Source organism: Mauremys reevesii, linkage group 9 (genome assembly GCF_016161935.1).
Source record: "Mauremys reevesii isolate NIE-2019 linkage group 9, ASM1616193v1, whole genome shotgun sequence".
Taxonomy (NCBI): Eukaryota; Metazoa; Chordata; order Testudines; family Geoemydidae; genus Mauremys; species Mauremys reevesii.
This window is the reverse complement of record NC_052631.1, coordinates 14,619,645-14,638,797: the sequence shown is the minus strand read 5'-3', so window position 1 is coordinate 14,638,797 and position 19,153 is coordinate 14,619,645. Positions and strand designations below refer to the sequence as shown.

Below are 19,153 nucleotides of genomic sequence, written 5' to 3'. Positions count from 1 at the left end.
AAAAGGAATAAGCAGTGAGGAGGCAAAATTTACAGATGATACGAATCTACTCAAGATAGTTAAGTCCAAAGCAGACAGCTAATTGTTACAAAGGGATCTCACAAAACTGGGTGACTGGGCAACAAAATGGCAGATGAAATTCAATGTTGATAAATGAAAAGTAATGCACATTGGAAAACATAATCCCAACTATGCATATAAAATGATGGGGTCTAAATTAGCTATTCATTCATTTCATTCATTCATGCCCGTCACCCCAACCGGGGTATGGGCCGCCAACCACAGATCTCCAGAGTCTTCTATCCTGGGCCATTCGCTCTAGCTGGTTCCAGGTATAGCCCTAAATTAGCTATTACCACTCAAGAAAGAGATCTGGGAGTCATTCTCTGAAAACATCCACTCAATGTGCAGCTACAGTCAAAAAAGCTAACAGAATGTTGGGAATTATTAGGAAAGGGATAGATAATAAGAGAGAAAATATCATATTGCCTCTATATGAATCCATGGTACTCCCACATCTTGAATACTGCGTACAGATCTGGTCGCCCCATCTCAAAAAAGATTTATTGGAATTGAAAAAGGTACAGAAAAGGGCAACAAAAATGATTAGGGGTATGGAACAGCTTCCATATGGGGAGAGATTAATAGGACTAGGACTTTTCAGGTCGGAAAAGAGATGACTCACAGTGGATATGATAGAAATCTGTAAAATCATGACTGGTGTGGAGAAAGTAAATAAGGAAGTGTTATTTACTCCTCATAACACAAGAACTAGGGGTCACCACATGAAATTATTAGGCAGCAGTCTTAAAACAAATAAAATTAAGTATTTTTTCACACAATGCACAGTCAATCCGTGGAACTCTTTGCCAGAGGATGTTGTGAAGGCCAAGACTATAAACAGGGTTCAAAAAAGAACTAAATAAGTTAATGGAGGATAGGATCCATCAACGGCTATTAGCCAGGACGGGCAGGGATGATGTCCCTAGGCTCTGTTTGCCAGAAGCTAGGAATGGGCAACAGGGGATGTATCACTTGATGATTACCTGTTCTGTTCATTCCCTCTGAAGCACCTGGCATTGGCCACTGTCAGAAGATAGAATACTGGGCTAGATGGACCTTTGGTCTGACACAGTATGGCTATTCTTATGTTCTTAATTGCATTGTCTTGACAAGAGGAACTTTGTCATTGACTTCAGTGGGTTTGGAATAGCTATGGCGCTCTCATACGCATAAAGAAACAGTTCAAGAATAGGTATTGGGCCAGATCTTGCCCAAGTGCTCAGTATCTTCTGAAAGATGTTCAGCTCCTTCAACTGCCATTGGGACAAATAGCACTGAGCACTTTTCAGGATCATGCCTATTGTTTGGAAGTTGAATAGTTGGGCCTATATTCTTTCCTCCATAGCAAGCATAATATTCATTGATCCTTGCAGAAGTTATTTGTTCATACCAAGAAGCAACTTAGCCACTCATTAAAGAAAACATTGAAGATACACAACCTGTGGCCGGAGACTGTGGTTTCAGACTGAACCTGTTGGCTCACTGGACAGCAGATTGTATTTCCATGAAGTCATACAAATTTATTTGTTCCAAATTCTCACTCTCCTGAGGATAGTACTATTGTGGTTTGCCATGCTAAAAATGTGGACTCCAAATTTCAGTTTGTCACTTCATCTAACAATTAATCCCATTTATGTATAAATAACCTTTAGTGCGCGCCATGCAGGCTTTGCGAGGGTGTCAGAAAACCTGTTTGGCACTTTCAGGGTTCACTTAGAAATTATTTTAATTGTTGGTTACCTGTTTATTTTAAAACTCAATTTGTGACATCAGCCATTACTGTGTGTTCACCACCACCACCATCACAAGTCAGTAGAAGAATTGAAACCTGGATATTCAGCACCAAAAGCTTAAACCTGTAGCACTTCAGCTAATGGAACAACTCCCTTAGCTGATAGCCATAGTAAGCTTTTATCCTTATGTGAACCAGCCTGTGCAGAGCCCTGTTGACTTCAAAGTATTAAGTGTGTACCTGTATTTCTTGTGGGTTGCCCATACGATTTACTGTTTCTCTTACATTAAGAGAAACTTGACTTTCTACAAATCACTGAAGTTCATTAAAGGACAAGGCTTTTTACCAAATAGAGAGCATATATACGTGTGTCCTAGCTAGTAGTCATAAAAAAAATGTTCAATAGAACATTGGCTGGATATTGTGTATCGAGTTCCAAATCCCTGTCTGAATGTATGAAAAACAATTATGCAAGCATATGTCCATAATAACAGAAGAAATCTCACAGTAGTTCATCTGGTAGTAATGTATGTCCAAAAAAAAAATACCATTTGGATCTTTTTTATTGCTAAATTCTCTTTGGCCTGTAAAATACTTAATTGATATCAAATGTAATTTTTTAACTGTAAATGTGTTTAGTTTTGGCTATGATTTCATTCTGTTAGGATACCTAAGAGATTTCAATTGCTTTGTCTGACTTGAGACTTTGAGCTTTTCTTATAGATGTCTGGCTAATCCAGTGCAATTTTTAACCAGTTGAGTTGTTTGAAGCAAACAGTGATTGTGTTACCTCTAGGACAACAGTAGGAGAACAAGAAATGATAAGAAAATTGGTGTAAAACTAATCTGCAAATGGTTCTTGAGAAAATTTTTTGATACTACTTAACATTTCATGTTCTACAATTTCAACTTATGTTGCAGAGATATTTTATTTTGGGCATGGTTAACTAAGTTTACTGACATTAAACTAAAATGTTGTTGGTAACTTTGTGAGCAATGTTTACATTAAGATGAGAAACACTTTATGGTTTCACCCCCTTCTCAGTATGTTAAAAAATCTCAGATTTAGGAGTTGGTTTAGAAGGCATCTGCTTAATATATCAAGATCAGGAACAATAGCTGGGGTGCTTTTCAGCTAGAGGCAATGTATTTTTCAGATGAGATGTTAAATAATCTGCATTAGAGATTTCCAGAGCTCTTTCTTGCAGGAAAGTGAGTCTTTAAACTTGGATATTCCAGCCACATCCCAATGAAACTACATTTTTGAAAGCTATGTTGGACCTCAAAGAGTAAATTCCAAGAACAGTTGCACAGCACATTAGTTTTGCAAGTACTGTTATCATTAATGGGAGAGGATTAGTTTTGCAAGTACTGTTATCATTAATGGGAGAGGAGTGCCAGATTTATGTGGAAAAGTATAGAAAATGTATAACTGAGTCTCTAAATCATTCAGCTTCTTACACATTCTGAAATAACAGAGATTTTTGCTCTATAAGTTTTTTGGAGGAATCTGCTAGAATGATAAAACTTGTAAAAGTTGACATAGCAGAAATTAATAAGAAACATAAAACCTTGTGTGCTGGAATGTAACTTCAGCTCCTCCTCACGTAGGCTATTTTTTTCACTGTTACATTTGACATTGCAATTTTAAGAGATTAGTCATTTTCATTATCTAAACTCAAGTGATTATGTGGCAGAGTGCTCAGGGCTATAAAATGATTTCTCAGGGATTTCTTCAGAAGAGTTACTTAGAAGTACAGTACTTTCTTTCCAGGATAGCCACTGTAAACATTGATTTTTAGAAGCATTAACGTTTTTTCCTCTCTCAGCATGGATTCAGAAGTCTATTCAAATGGAAGCTACTGTACAGGCCTATGATGACTATGATGCTTCTGGCATTATGCCAGCAGATTGTCCTGTTAAGAAATGTAGCAGAGAGAAAAAAAGCTGTGCTAGTTTTAGGTTCTGTCCGCGCTAAGATTATTTGGACATATAGACTCATAGACTTTAAGGTCAGACAGGACCATGATAATTCCTAACAGGTGCACCTCCAGTGACCCATTTAGTCTAGTATGCTGTCTCCAATGGTGGCCAGCAGTTTATGCTTCAGAAGAAGGTTCAAGGAATCCCTAAATGGACAATTATGGATGGAATAACTAGCTTGCAGCAGGGGAAATTTCTTCTTAGCAATTGTCAGTTAGAGATTGGCTTATGGCCCGAAGCAGTCCTAAATTGTTTTATTTTTCCAGTCTGTGTATACCACTGTGGATATTTTTGGATCAGTGTTGCATCCTGAGAAGTGGTTATCATTGAACTGTCCCCAGCGAAGCCTAGGTCTTTGTTTCCTGTCTCTCAGCCAGTTTCTAGTTCATTACAGTTCTTCATCTCTCACCAATGACTACTTAGTTTCCTTAATAACTCTTAGGGGGGGTATTCATAAGCAATTACTTGGTAAAGAGTAAATATATTTCATAGGAGAACACAGTACTTGGAATTCACACTGACTAACATTTCTTTTATAGGTTTCAAATATTCAAGCAAGAACAGTTTTACTAACATGGTGTCCTCCAACTGGCCTTTTAAGTGCGGATAGACACAATAATGGCTTGCCTTACACTTGTACTTACGAGGTTGCCTTATCAGACAAAGGGAGGGATGGGAAGTACAAGATAATTTACAGGTAATTATGTACTTTTTTTCATGTGTTGTTCTATGTTTATATTTTAGTTAAAACATGAGCTATCCTGGTTCTTCAAGTCCTGCCCTTGTGTCCTACCAATTTCACAAAAAAAGTATTTTGGCCCAGTTTTGGTAATTCTAGCCGCACCTGAAAAAGTTTCCTGCAAATTGATTGAGCGCATGTGTGTGTGGGAGGAGCCACCCCCCAGCAGACCTGGCACATGTTGTCACTTTCTGCCTCGTCCCTCTCCAAAGAATAGAGCTACATTTCCTGTCCCTCAAGTTATCAAAACATATTCCTGATGTGACAGCCACCTGCCAGAGCTAAAACCAAGAGCTGCTACAGTGTGAGTTTAACAGCCATGTTTCTGTAGCTGGGGATTGTAACAGCTCATATCCTCTGCAGATCAGCACACAGGGGGACCTGTAATATACACTCACCAGTGGATTACATAGGCTCCCCAACAAAATCATCCTCTGTGCACTTTAAAAAGTGCTGAGATGCCAGATTGGCTATTATGAAGTAATTGTCCTCCACAAATTTCACTAAAGGGGATCCAGGTAGCATAATAATGACCTTTTGTGGCCAAGTTCATCTCCATTCTCAGGATGTCCTGTAACTTAACACACAGCTCTAACCATTCAATATCTAAAGTTCAATTCTGAACCACTGGTTTTGCCATTGACTTGAATGGGCACAGGCTGTGGTTATTAGTAATGGGGATTATGTACTTCCCTGTCAAGCCCAAATATAGCATATAATATTGGACAGGACCTCAAAATGAGGGCCCCAAGTGAAGCATTAATGCAAGATGCTGAAGTTCAAGCCATGCTAGAATCTTTTGATATAATATTCACCAACCCAGTTTGATGATTCAGCATTTCTGAAGTAGGTACTTTGCAATAATAAAAGTAAAACATCATGGAACTGGGGTATGATTGAGTCACATTTTCAGCATATCTCAGGAAGAGTTGAAAGGCCTAGTAAGTTAAATTGTACAGATAAAGACTGTGTAGAAATAAATCCATATGATAGTGTTACTTTATAAATGGAAAACATAACTACTTCTCTTTCCTTTAATATGGAAACTTGTAAAGATTTCCAGTCTGTTGACAAGTTGGTCCTACATTATTTACTTTTATTTTCCTACCCTGGAAATTATTTATTTTTTTCAATGAATCATTTGTAGGAGCCCCTAGATGTCAGAAATTCAATAGCTGTACTAACTGAGGTACTGTTTTTCATGATATATGGATGATTTCTTTCTGCAGTGGAGAAGAATTAGAATATAACCTGAAAGACCTTAGGCCAGCAACAGATTATCATGTCAGGTGAGTTGTTATGAATCTGAAAATCTCTTAAATATAATCTGTTCAATTATATCTAAAAAAAAATGGAGCCTTTTGACTGCTGCATGATATAGCTCAAGAATTTCACAGTACTTTCTCAACAGCCCTTAAGTATTCAGTAGTAGTTTTCCATCTCTCAGGCAGTAAATTATGAGAGAGATTTTCAAACAATGCATTGTCTATCATAGTGTTGTCATCACTAAAGTGAAAGAAAAGATGTATAGCTGTATCAACTGGCTAGAGAGTATATAACAGGCCTTAAAGTGTCTATGTATGAAAGTGTATCTCAGGCTTGCCAAAGTGTTTGAATAAAGCGACTGACATCTGTCCAATGTGTCATCATGTTTGTTTGTTAGAAAAATAAAACCAAAGTAAATAAAACCTATTTTTTTATAAGTAGTACTGACTCCCCAGTAGGTTACATCCATTACCTATCCTACCCTTTATTACTTTTACTAGTCTCTAAAAAAATTGATTTGACCATTTTTCCAGCATCTGGATATTTTAGGTCAGCTCTGTGATTATGAGCTGCCTAGATTTTAACTTTACACTGAAAATCAAATGAAAAGTACATTTTAATAATGCAGATATTGGCTATGCAAAACTTTTGTCTGTGAAAAAGAAAAGTTTGTGCTAAAGGTCTGTTTGAGTATGGGGAAATTATGAGCACAGAAATATTGGTGCACAAAATTGCACTGAAATTGCATTTAAGAATTTAAGCTGAGACCCCATGACAAATGCAAACTCTGTTGAAGGTGTCTATTCATATTGCCAGATCAGTTTTTTTTGCAGAACTAGGATCATCTGTAATGGAAGATTCTATATGCAGAATGATGGAAGGATATACTCTTCAGACATGATCAGTTATCAGTATTCAAACTATAAGGATAATGTCAGAAAGAATCTGTATATTTTATAAAGCTGACTTGATACTTTAAAAGTTTTACTGCATGTTTATATGCTTCTTTAAAACTGACAAATTAACACCCAACAGAAGCCATTCGTTTCTAGATCCCATTTCTCCGTAAATTATAGAGTTACATGTTGGTTGCACAGTTATTTTTCATTGTTAACACGTGTTTCAGTTTCACACACTGATATTTTGACACCATGTTTTATTATCCGTGTTTTTATGGCTTTCTTTAAGACTTTACTAATGAACCCAGGCCTCAAATTCACATCCTGTTCATTTATGTTCAATATCCTGAACAAAATCTCCTTTCACTCCTTCTGTCTATTGTTTCCTTCTGTTTTCTAGACAAAGACAAAGTCTGGCACACTTTTTCCCATCAATGCTGCTACTCTGTGTAATGGCATAACCTAATAAACAGAAGATTGCTTCTGAATTTAAAATATCAAACATATGTCAATCGGCTGGTGTTAGACCTTTTTAAAAACAAATACATCACTGAGTTCCAGGAATATCTTATAATTATTTTTCAAATGGAAGAGCAAGAGGGTAAATAACTCCTTCCAAATCTATGGAAGAAGCATGCTTTTGGGTCCCAAACAAGTGTCCCAGCCATAGTAACTAGCAGAGAATTGTGATAGTTCTCAAGGTACCCAGGACTGTGAGTCACTTTGTTACCGTGTCTCTAGCGAGAGGGAGTCTTTGCCCATGGTGACTGGGTGTCAGCCCTGCCTTCGCCTTGCAAGTTAACAAGAGGTGCACCCCAATTCTCAAGTCCCTTTGAAGCGTTCCCCTGTGATATCCAGTCCCTGACACTGGCTACTCACAGAAATCTCAGATCCTTGCTCCCAAAGGAGCAGAGTACTCCAGCTTACCAGTTTTACTCTAAATCTTTGCTCCTGTAGTACACAGAGCACTTGTAATGAAACCAAAGGAGATTTATTTAAGATAGAATGGAGTGTTAACTAGAAACAAGAGAGAGTGGCGGAAACAAATGGTTACAATAAAAAACAAAATCATAAAATGCGAACCTGTGTCTACACTTTATTAATAGTTACTTTTCCTATCTAATAAAGTAACTTAGGATCCAGTTTTTCATGAGAACATCCCTGCTCCCCAACATGTCTCCTCAGTAAAAGGATGCAGAGGGTGTCTCTCATATATCAGTTTCTTGTCTTTATTCACAGACAGGACAAACCTGTGTTTATTATAACGTTCCTTTTTTTTTTTTTTTTTAAACTCTCCAGGTGATTTTGATTATTTGCATTTGTCTTTGATGTTTTGCCATGCTTGAAAGGAACATCACCAAGACTGTAATGGCCCCTGGTGACTAACTTTTACTCCAAGTCCATAAAGCATACTTTCAATATAATTACGTCATTCCTTAAATATTTCCCATACTTACATCTCTCTGATTATGAATCTTGACAAGTTACACACTTTCTGTAGATACCTGACATACTACTCTTTATTGATAAATATCCTGGAAGGCATGTGTTTAGTGTAGTGAGTTTGTCAGATCTGAGTTGATAGGACCCTTTGCGAAGGAGCCAGTGTGTCACAGTAATAGCAAGAAGAAAGTTATAGCTACTGCAGGCTGTTAAGCATAATTTCTAAAGCAAGCTTCACCTAGTGTAGTAATAAGAATAATAGAGTAGTATTGACATACCGTGCAATTTTTCACAGCATTAGGAGTGTTTACACCAGTGTCCAGGCCAATTTTCAAGTAGTTTCAGTGCAGGTAATTTCTGTTCTGCCTACCTACATTTCCCCTGCGCTTCTCCTGCAAGTTTGTCAAATCACAAATCAGAGGTGAACAGTTTGCAGTGACTATGTTTGAGGAAGAATACAGGACTGTGAGATATGAAAGGCAGGCACCAAAGTGGCAGCACAGAAAGTAGTAGGAGAAGGAAACTAACATTACAAAACCAAATAATGTGTTTCTTCCATGTGTTTTTCTTGGTGAGGTTGGGGTTGTGTATTAAAGCACTGCAAGCAGTAAATATCAGCTGATCAGGAATATTTTTTTTAGCTGGAAAATGCTGATTTGTTAAAACCAACATTTTATGTGGAAACTCTTTCAAATCCAATATGAGGGGTGGGGGCGGAGTTGGAGGTGTGGAGAGGGAGATGGATTGACACCAGAATAGCCAATAGCCCAGTCGTGAGGGTACTCACCGGGGATGTGGGAGATTCTGCTCTGAGTCAGGCACTTGATCCTGAGGGCTGGTCTACACTACAGGGGGAAATCGATCTAAGATACGCAACTTCAGCTACGTGAATAACTTAGCTGAAGTCGAAGTATCTTAGATTGAATTACCTACCGTCCTCACGGTGCGGGATCGACGTCCGTGGCTCCCCATGTCGACTCCGCTACCGCCGTTCGGGTTGGTGGAGTTCCAGAGTCGACAGGAGCGCGTTCAGGGATCGATATATCATGTCTAGATGAGACGCGATATATCGATCCCTGAGAAATCGATTGCTACCCACCGATACGGCGGGTAGTGAAGACGTAGCCTGAGTCTCCCATACCTCAGGTGAATGCTTTAACCCTTTCCCTCCCACCCCACCCCAGGGATACAGGCTATTCTGATGTGGGGTCTCACTCTTTTTTAATCAGAAATTTGGAAGCGTCTCCATTTCATTCTGATGAAAACAAATGTAAAAACCTTAAAATTTTTTTACAAAACAGAATTCTTGTTTTCGGGCCAGCCCTAGTAAATGTGTAAAGCCCATAAATAAATGTGCATGACCAGCACTTAATATGGAGATCATCCTAGGTCTCAGTGACCTTGGCCAGATTTCCAAGGTTTTACGTTTTCCCACACTGTTCTTGAAAAAAATTTCTGATGTATTAGGCACAAAAAAACTGCAGGCTCTTACATAGCTTCACTATGAACCTATATCTTACTTTTCTTCAAGAAATATATTTTATTGCAGCCATTTCAAATGCAACCTCCCTCATCTTTTGATGAGATCCCATATATACATCATATAGCACTTATGGGTGATAGGGAAGACTGGACTTTTTAAGGCACTTATGTCTTTTTTAAGGTGCATTCTGCCTTACAACTTCAGAAACACAGGTCACTTGAAATTTAGAGTCACTTTCCTAACACCAATGTAAGGGTTCAGATAAGTTTTCCTCATGACTTTCTCTGATCTTGCAAATCTAACATTAGACACTATGGAGGCAGTAGCCTTTCAGGCATGAAATCACCAAGGAGTAAGGACTGGTCTACACTGGGAATTTACATCAGCATAGCTACATCTGTCAGGACCCTGAAAAATCCACATCGCTGAGAGATGTAGCTATGCCTACCTAACCTCTGGTATAGACAGCTCTAGGTCGATGGAAGAATTCTTCCATTGACCTAGCTTCCACCTCTCAGGGAGGTGGATTATCTACACCTATAAGAGAAGCCCTCCTGTCAGCATGGGTAGCGTCTACACTGAAGCGCTGTTATAGCAGTTTGAGTGAGCGAAGATGTGTCCTGAGTGTCAATATGCAAAGAACAACTTCTAACTAGGAGAAACCACAATGCAGGTCTTGCTGTCTTGGCTAAAAAGGGGCTCCCTTAGGACTCACCTAGTTCGAATTTATGCCTGCAGCTCATGTTGATGTTGGTTTGACTCTTGGTTGCAGGGATGCACAGGAGACAAACACGCAATGAATCAAGCCACCTGGTGGGGACTCAATTAATTACATTTGTTCTGACTCCTAGCTGCTCATTGGAAGATACCAGAGGCAATTCTACAAAGCATTTCTCATGAGTGCAAGTAGCTCTTGTTTGTTGTCCCCCAGTGGCTGAATTACTCTTATCTACCCAAAACAAATTTGGTAATTGCCTATTTATGAAGTCCACATTCAAATACACAGTGGCTAAAGCCAACCCAGAAGTCACTGTCTGGACTCAGTTTGAACAATTTCTGATCAGAAAGCTGTGCAACTGACTAATTTGCTGTGCTGTACAGAAGATCTACATGGGAAAATAAAAGTCTTAAGTTTAAATAAAAATTTTGACAAGTCTTCAACCTGTTGAGTACTGAGGCAGGTATGCAAACCTGTAGCATTTGGTTCCACAAAATAGCCCTTCATTTCAGTCTGCAAGGGATTTTCTAAGAACCAGCCCCTTCAGGTTGGCTGGGAGGTTTTTGTTCTCAATAACTGCATGCTTCCAAAGGACTGTCCCACCTTATGTATCGATCCTGCAACCTCTAGTGAGTGTCTTCAGCTGAGGCCTGGTGACAGTCTCCTGGGACTTTGGGAAGTGTAAGCTAGCAGTGCCACATCTTTTGTTTTTGGAGTTCTAAGTAGATCCTAGTTTTATTGAGGTATGTCGCAATACCATCTGTTTGTGGGCACACACATATACACGCTGTCTGCAGAAACTAGGATGCCCCTCAAGCTCAGCACTAAACCTGTGAGGAAAGTAATGCTCAACAATCTAGCAAAATAGCTAGGGAACCTTTAGAGGACTCCTAGACACCTGCAGTAAGAGAGAAAAGGTTTAGTCTCACTTTTATGGAATGTCAGGTTACACTCTGGTACTTCTAGAAGACTCTTGTGATTTTGGTGGGCAGGTGGATCCACAAAGGCAAAAGATGAAGTGAGCAGGCACCTGTGACACCCTCGAAGGTCCAGGAGAAATGGGAGAGTTACTAGCGCACAGTTCACTTTTTTCTACCTGACGAAGGGAAAACAAGTTGGGAGTGAGGGGGGTCCTCTGGGTTGGTGTTGAAGAGGAAGCGATGCCAACTGTGGTTAGAGGAATGTCTGGGCTAATGATCATGGAAGTGTAGGACTGGAATGGGCCTCAATAGGTCACTTAGTCCGGTCCCTTGCACTGAAGGCAGAACTAAGTGATTACTAGACTATTCCTGACAGGTTTGTCTAACCTGTTCTTAAAAACCTCCAAAGATGGAGACTTCATAACCTCACTAGACAATTGTTCCAGTGCTTAACTATCCTGACAGGAAGTTTTTTCCTAATGTCCAACCTAACCCTCCCTTGCTGCAATTTAAGGTCAGGCTTCTTGTCCTATCCTCAGAGGTTAAAAAGAACAATTTTTCACTCCTTGTAATAACTTTTTATGTACTTGAAATCTGTTATCATGTCCCCCATCAGTCTTCTCTTCTCCAGACTAAACAAACCCAATTTTTTCAATCTTTCCTCATAGGTCATGTTTTCTAGACCTTTGATCATTTTTGTTACTCTCCTTTGGAATCTCTTTGAAAGATTGGTATCTTTCCTAAAATGTGGCGTCCACAACTGGACACAGTGCCCCAGCTCAGGCCTTATCATGAACCAGAGTGGAAAAATTACTTCTCGTGTCTTGCTTACAACACTCCTGCTAATACATCCCAGAATGATGTTTGCTTTTTTTGCAACAGTGTTACACTGTTGACTCATATTTAGTTTGTGATCCACTATAACCTCCAGATCTCTTTGTGCAACACTCCTTACTGGGCAATCATTTACCATTTTGTATGTGTGCAACTGATTGTTTGTTCCTAAGTGGGGTACTTTCCATTTGTCCTTATCCAATTTCATCCTATTTACCTCAGGCCATTTCTCCAGTTTGTTCGGATCATTTTTAATTTTAATCCTATCCTCCAAAGCACTTCAACCCTTCCCAGATTGGGATCGCCCACAAACTCTCTATGCCATTAACTAAATCATGGATGAAGATATTGACCAGAACCGGACCCAGAACTGATCCCTCATTATGCCTTTCCAGCCAGTTTTGCACCCACCTTATAGTAGCAGCATCTTGGTTGTAGCTTGTTTGAAGGAAACGTATTTGACCACTGTATAAACTTCCTCCTCCTGAGTACACAAAACACAGCAAATCTTGAACCCAGTCTCAATGCATATTAGTCCAGGTTCTACAAACTCGACTGACAACCAGCTTTATGAAGCAAACTGCTCATTCATATGGATACTCCACTTAAATTAACACAGCTGAATGAGAGTTGAATGCTAGTTCAGCAGCGAATGGGTTAATAAAGTTCACCCCATGTTTCTGACCCTTCTCTTGCTATATCCTCAAGAAGATTCTAGCATAGTGGGCCAAACATTTGAAGTAGTCAAGAAAAATGGTGGCAGAAACTTCCACCAGCGGAAGGAAATGATTAGTTTGTGGAAGTATTTAGACTAGCACTATAATACGTACCTTCTGATGTGAATTATTTTGAACATTCATACCGAATAACATATACAAGGGAGAGCTGGGATGTGAAAAATCATGAGCATTTGGCAGTATGAATGCTTTGCTAGTAAAATGCTGTGGTTGAGAAAATGAAAAGCTCCTTTTTTAATTGTCAGCAAATTCATAAATTCATACATGTTCATTTTCAGGGTCTATGCAGTGTACAATTCAGTAAAGGGATCCTGTTCAGAGCCAATTAGCTTCACCACTCACAGCTGTGCTCCAGAATGTCCTTTTCCACCCAAATCCTCACACAGGACCAAAAGTTCACTAACCTTACAGTGGAAGGTGAGTAACATAAAGTATCTGAAACCTAGAAAAACAAAGTGAAATACAGTTACCTATAATCAGTGAAACCATTTTAAATTATTTAGTGCTGTGATACTATTGGTTTCCACTGAGGGAATTATGATGTGTTTTAAAATATTTCATTGTGTTGTTTGAGATATCCTAAAATAATAATAAAAAATTACATATATTGGGGAACTGCATGTATTAGAGGCTTGGGAAAAAGGTTTGAAACCTTTTGCCAGTTGTAAATCCAAACTTTGTTGACTAGTGATGGAATTTTGTTACTATATGATGACTGTTTGATGACTTATAATTAGGGTTGGCAGAATTCAATTTTTCTTTTTCTTTTTTTATAATTTTGGTGTACATTATCAATGTTTATTTTTAAGCATTTTTTATTTTTATTGATTTAAGTGTTCACAGTTGAACGAAATTGGGGAAGGGGTGGGGAGGACCAGACAATAATTATTTAATGACAGTACATGTTGAGATGCAAAAAGTAAAAACTATATAATTGTTAAAATACAAATTGTCAACATCACGTCAAAATATACAAAGTAAATATCCTTAAATCAAAGTCTAATAAGTTCTCAAGCAGCGTTTTTCTTACTTTGCTGATCTGTATATTTTGATTATTTTCCATGGAAATATTTTTGTCTGTTTGTGTGTGTGTAGAGTGAAATCGGCATTTGCCAAAATTTAGCAATAAAAATCTAATTCTTCCAAGCCTATCCATAATTTTGCCAGTATCAGTTCACTTCCTGGTAGACAGGTGGCACTATTGAGCGCTCTGTTGCCATTCTCAATGATTAAATAGAATGTGGCGTCTGGACAGCCCTCAAACCCCGAGATCTGGTCCCTCCAGGTGAGGCATAATGGCCAGATAATATGACCGCTTGCATTGGTGTTGCTCATGCTGCAGGTTTGTTTTTTGGTTTTTTAAAGACGACATATTTGCGGTCTCTCAATGTAGTACCTTTCACAAACACTAAAATGACTGACTTTTAAAAATATATTTAATTACTTTCATCCTCTTCTTATTACACACTAAAATGTTTGCCAAGCTGTGTGCAAAACAAGAGCTCTGATTTCATTTTAAAACGTAGCCATTTGGCTGGGGGAAGGAAATGTGTTTGTAAACTTCTTTCCAAGATCTCATTTTTTTTTTTTTTTGTTTATAGGCACCCATTGACAACGGTTCAAAAATCACCAGCTACCTGTTAGAATGGGATGAAGTAAGTGGTAACTAGTTACAGAAGTATTAAAAAATGAAATGACTTATTAAATAACATTCTGATTTGATGGATGTGCTGGGTAAAGAAAAAGAATTAAACTTTGGAGAACCAAACCATAGGAAAATGAATTCCTGATGGCATTCAACAGAGAGGAAAGATGGAGAAGTTGGTTTTCCATACATGTTCTTATGTACAGCTTTTTGATTTCGCACCTTAGACGTTCATTTTTGGGGGGATCAGGTGTTTGGTGCAATGAGTTTATTAATTCATTTATTTACAATGCAGTAGTGTCTAGGAGCCCTCGTCACGGACCAGGACCCCCCTCTGCTAGGCGATGTTCAGACACACAACAAAAATACAGCCCCTGCCCCAAAGAGCTTAGGATCTGATCCTGCAGTTCTTTCTCATAGAAAATTCCTATTGACTTCAAATTAATAGTGTCATTTATATAGTGAACACACTATTGGTTGCTTTACAGAGACGATAAAAAAAGATGAGGTCTGTGTCCCAAAGAACTTACATTTTAAGTAGACAATATAGCTGTGGGGCGGCAGGGAGTGAAAAAAGCAGGTGACGGAACAGAATTGTTGAGCGTGCCTCTTGTTTTCTTCCATTATGCCAGTAATATTTTAGCACCACTTTTCCGAGGGCAGGTCTAGGGAATATAATCTTCATGGAAGAAGTGTGTATTGAAAGGAGACTTTACGGACGTGAGGACAGAATCATAGTGGGGTCACAGAGGGGCTTCCAGGCTTTGGGCCAGCATGAAATCAGGTGCCAAAAGCAGGAATGGGCAGTCTGGGTTTAGTTATGCTGTGTGAAACACATCTACCTGCCTTATAGAAGGATATTATTTTGTGAGCAGTCTTCAACTGCTGTGCTACTGACATATTTCCAGATCATTATACTACATCTGACATCTGAAAGCACACACTGTGCAAACATTCATTCTGTGCAGTATCACAGCAAGTGTCCCTGCATGAAGAGAAACCCACTGAACTAAAGAAATTAAACAATAGCTGCAGAATGGCTCGCTGCCCACAGTGCACAATGTAAGGAAAGGTTAGTGACCATTTTAAAAAAGGCAAGCTGGAGAAGAGTTCAGTGGGGGGGAAAAATCCTTCCATTTATTATTCTCATCTATTACTTGTTCAGCATCATACACAAATTCATGCATCATAATCCAGGGAAGGCAAAGCAGAAAATGAAACTGAGAATAAAGCAGAAAACGAGTCAGGAGAACCAAAAAGATCTAGGCCAGGATAATCAGAGACATAAGTCCTGCAAGACATCATACCTTCTGCAACCAGATCCAAATACTGCCATCCTTTCTCATGCAAAACTCTTAATTTCAGTGGGAGCATATCACCAAACCAGGGTGAAGTGTGAAAATATGGGCTATTTCTAAAATGCAAAAAGAGAATGCAAGAGAGTGGAAACTGATAGCATACCAATAATAGAATGTGAATACCTGGTTAGGGTGTAAGTTTCTATCATCTGCCTTAGAGCCTGATCCAGAGCCCACAGAGGACAATGGAAACATTCTCACTGTTACAGAGCTCTTAAATAATAACATAGAAAGGGTTTTAACCAAGAATAATAATAATACTTTGCATTTAAATAGCATTTTTATCTTTTAAAGAGATGTAGTACTACTACTCTTCTGCAGAAGTGTAAGTTAAGGTACAGAGAGTCTCAAGTAATTTGCCCCGGCAACACAGTGTTTCAGCTAAGTCCTGGCTCCTAGACCTTTGGTCTAGCTCAGGGGTCGGCAACCTCTCAGAAGTGGTGTGCCAAGTCTTCATTTATTCACTCTAATTTAAGGTTTTGCTCACCAGTAATACATTTTAACATTTTTAGAAGGTCTCTTTCTATAGTCTATAATATATAACTAAGCTATTGTTGTATGTAAAGGAAATAAGGTTTTTAAAATGTTTTAAAAGCTTCATTTAAAATTAAATTAAAATGCAGAGCCCCCCAGACTGGTGGCCAGGACCCGGGTAGTGTGAGTGCCACTGAAAATCAGCTCACGTGCCGCCTTCGGCACGCATGCCATAGGTTGCCTACCCCTGGTCTAGCTACTAGATTACGTTTCTTTCCTAGTAATAACATTGCAGTTGGATCCATGAATGGATCCTCAGCCAGTGAAGATGAGAGAGAATAATGGACACAATAAGTTGGCATGCCTCATAATGATTTGACATGACTCTGAGTGGATTAAAATATAGAGCTACTGAAAGTGGGGAGCAAACAAGATGGCTGTTGCAATACTCTAGTGGTCAGATAGCAATGCATACACAGAAGTATTTTGGTCGAAAAAATAATATTAGCAGACAGAAATGGACTGCTGAATTGATGTGTGACCTGAAAATAGATTATGGTCCAAAGTACAGGAGGTGATGTGCAAGAGGACAGTTGTCTCTGCAGGAACTTGTTTTTCCATCTGAAAGAAATGTATTCCGGAAGGCAAGGCATTGATTCCTTCGTTTGACATTTCACTGATGTCTCTGTATACTTGCGTTCATATTTCACTATACGAGTTATAGCATCCAAGTACGTAGCAGAGTGCACACTCAGTATTCTATACCCTCTCATGTAGTTATGCCAAATGCATGTAGGGGAAAGCACAGACTTTCTGTTACAATGCTGTACTGTATCTCAGTGAAATCAAGACACAAATAGGGGAAGAGGAGAACACTTGCCAGGAAACAGCAAAGGCTTAGCCAGGTCTCAGCTAGAGCAATATTCATTAGCTACAGGGTACAGAATAAAATATAAACACAGGAAAATCAGTGATGAGAAGGAAATTAAATTGTGTCTGTAAGCAGAAGGAACTGTGCATGAATGGAAAATGAGAAATCTACCATTCTCAGGGTGGCTTTCTAATTGTATTTATTTGATAATCTGCCTTCAAAAAATTACGCCCCTTCATAATGAGGGATGGTGTGAGAGTTCCCTGTGAAAAGCCCTCTGAACATGGGAACTGCAATACAGATTATCAGACCTACTCCTGGAAGAGTAAAGCTTCACGCTACAGAAACAAAATCAGCATTGTGAGAACCAGAGAGCAATAAAACTGATCAAGGGAAGGCACGGGGCCAAAAGTCATGCAAACTGACACATTCCCCCTGGAAAAAGCATGGGACTGCCACAGAACCACTTCTGAACAAAGCATGCAATCTATTCACATTAATGATGGGTTTTTTTTAGCAGCCTATTATCACTTTATAGCAGCAACCAGTAACAGGTGCTATCACTCTGTGGTATGTTTCAAACCTTGGAGTGTGTCTAATGTTAAACTCTGTCTGAAGCAAAACCTTATTGTTTTACAGGCTGTCTTCAGTTAGATTGTGAGCATTTAAAATGCTTCCAGGAATGCAGATAGCACCATTTTCAAATTTAAAAATAAACTGTTGCTGCAGGAAGGATATAGCACTGGCCAGTCAGGGGACTAGGCAGTACCCTAAAATGCAGCAAGAGGACTGCACTTTAAATCCATTGATGGCCACAGTCACTGACACTTCCAGGCTTGTGTTTATTTAAAGATTTCAGCTGGTCTCGTTAGCACTTCATCAGGACATAGCACACGAACACATAGCACACGGGACTACAGAACTGCCCTCGTGTGGGGTGTACATACCACATTCCCAGGCTCTCCTGAAGTGGCTCAAGTAGCTATCCAAAGAACATTCAGTCAGATTGTCTTGTCTTCCAAAAAGAGCAGATCATTACCTCTACTGTGCATTATCATTTTATTTTCTCAGTAGGACAGAGAATAAATGTGGCAGTTACTATCCAGAAGGCCCAGTTGTGCAGCCTAATGCTTCACATACGTGGGCGATTTGGGACTAGGATCCAGCTTGGATTCTGAACAGTTTTTATCTGTACCAGGCACATGACAGTGGTACCTGAGAGCCTGTGTAAGAGATATAGGGTCAATATTCTCTTCTAAAACTGTTTCTTCTCAAGGGATACAGGTTTTATTAGACGAAGAGACCTGAATTGACCTAGAGGGGTGTGTTTTTTATTATCTGGTTTCCTGCATCATCTTGTGGGGATTTCCAAAATCCTCACTAACCCTTTGGGATCACCAGTTTTAGATCACAGCACAAATAAACTGGCATTTGTTACTTTAGTGGAATTGCAGATATTGCTTTCTTGCTAGAAAGGTGGTCAGACTCACTGAGTTGTGCTCTCAGGTAGTTGAAGTCAAGGGGTGTCGCATCCTATTCATATAGCAGGAGCGTTATTACTTTCGTCAATATTTCTATATGCCAGTTTTATCCTGCTTTCTTCTTCTTTCCCCCAAATGAGGGATTTGAAGGCTTTCCTCAGCTGCAGGGTCTGCTACTAATATGATAAGAAGAAACTAAAGACTAAGAACATCAACATAACAACACTGCAATCCAGATTAGGAATTTTTTTTTTTTCTTTTTTCCTATTTGGATTAGGCTGGCTTTAATGTTTGTTGGTTTGCTTGTTCAGTTAGTAGAATTTGAAAATTGTAAAGAATGACAAAGATTAGAGTGGCACCTTTATTTTCTTTTTCCTACTGAGCTCCCAGACCCATAAAGGTTTCAGAATTTGACTAGTAAAAATGGTTTCCCTAAAATAACTGAAGGTTTAATAGTGACTGGTTTTTAACAATAAAATCTGTGCATCTTACGAAGTACTGCTCCAA

General features: G+C 39.0%; 1 protein-coding gene across 14 annotated transcripts in view; it reads left to right on the top strand.

Annotated features, from left to right (window-relative positions):
- Nucleotides 1-19,153, top strand: part of FNDC3B (fibronectin type III domain containing 3B) — a 363,980-nt gene that overhangs the window by 239,805 nt on the left and 105,022 nt on the right. For all 14 annotated transcript variants that reach the window (XR_005584676.1, XM_039488529.1, XM_039488540.1 and 11 more), the window contains 4 exons: nt 4,318-4,475; nt 5,747-5,806; nt 13,096-13,234; nt 14,419-14,472. Coding sequence is in view for 13 of the 14 variants with exons in the window: in XM_039488529.1 (XP_039344463.1) it covers nt 4,318-4,475; nt 5,747-5,806; nt 13,096-13,234; nt 14,419-14,472 (411 nt within the window). In the remaining variant the exon portion in view is untranslated. The remainder of the gene's footprint in view (nt 1-4,317; nt 4,476-5,746; nt 5,807-13,095; nt 13,235-14,418; nt 14,473-19,153) is intronic.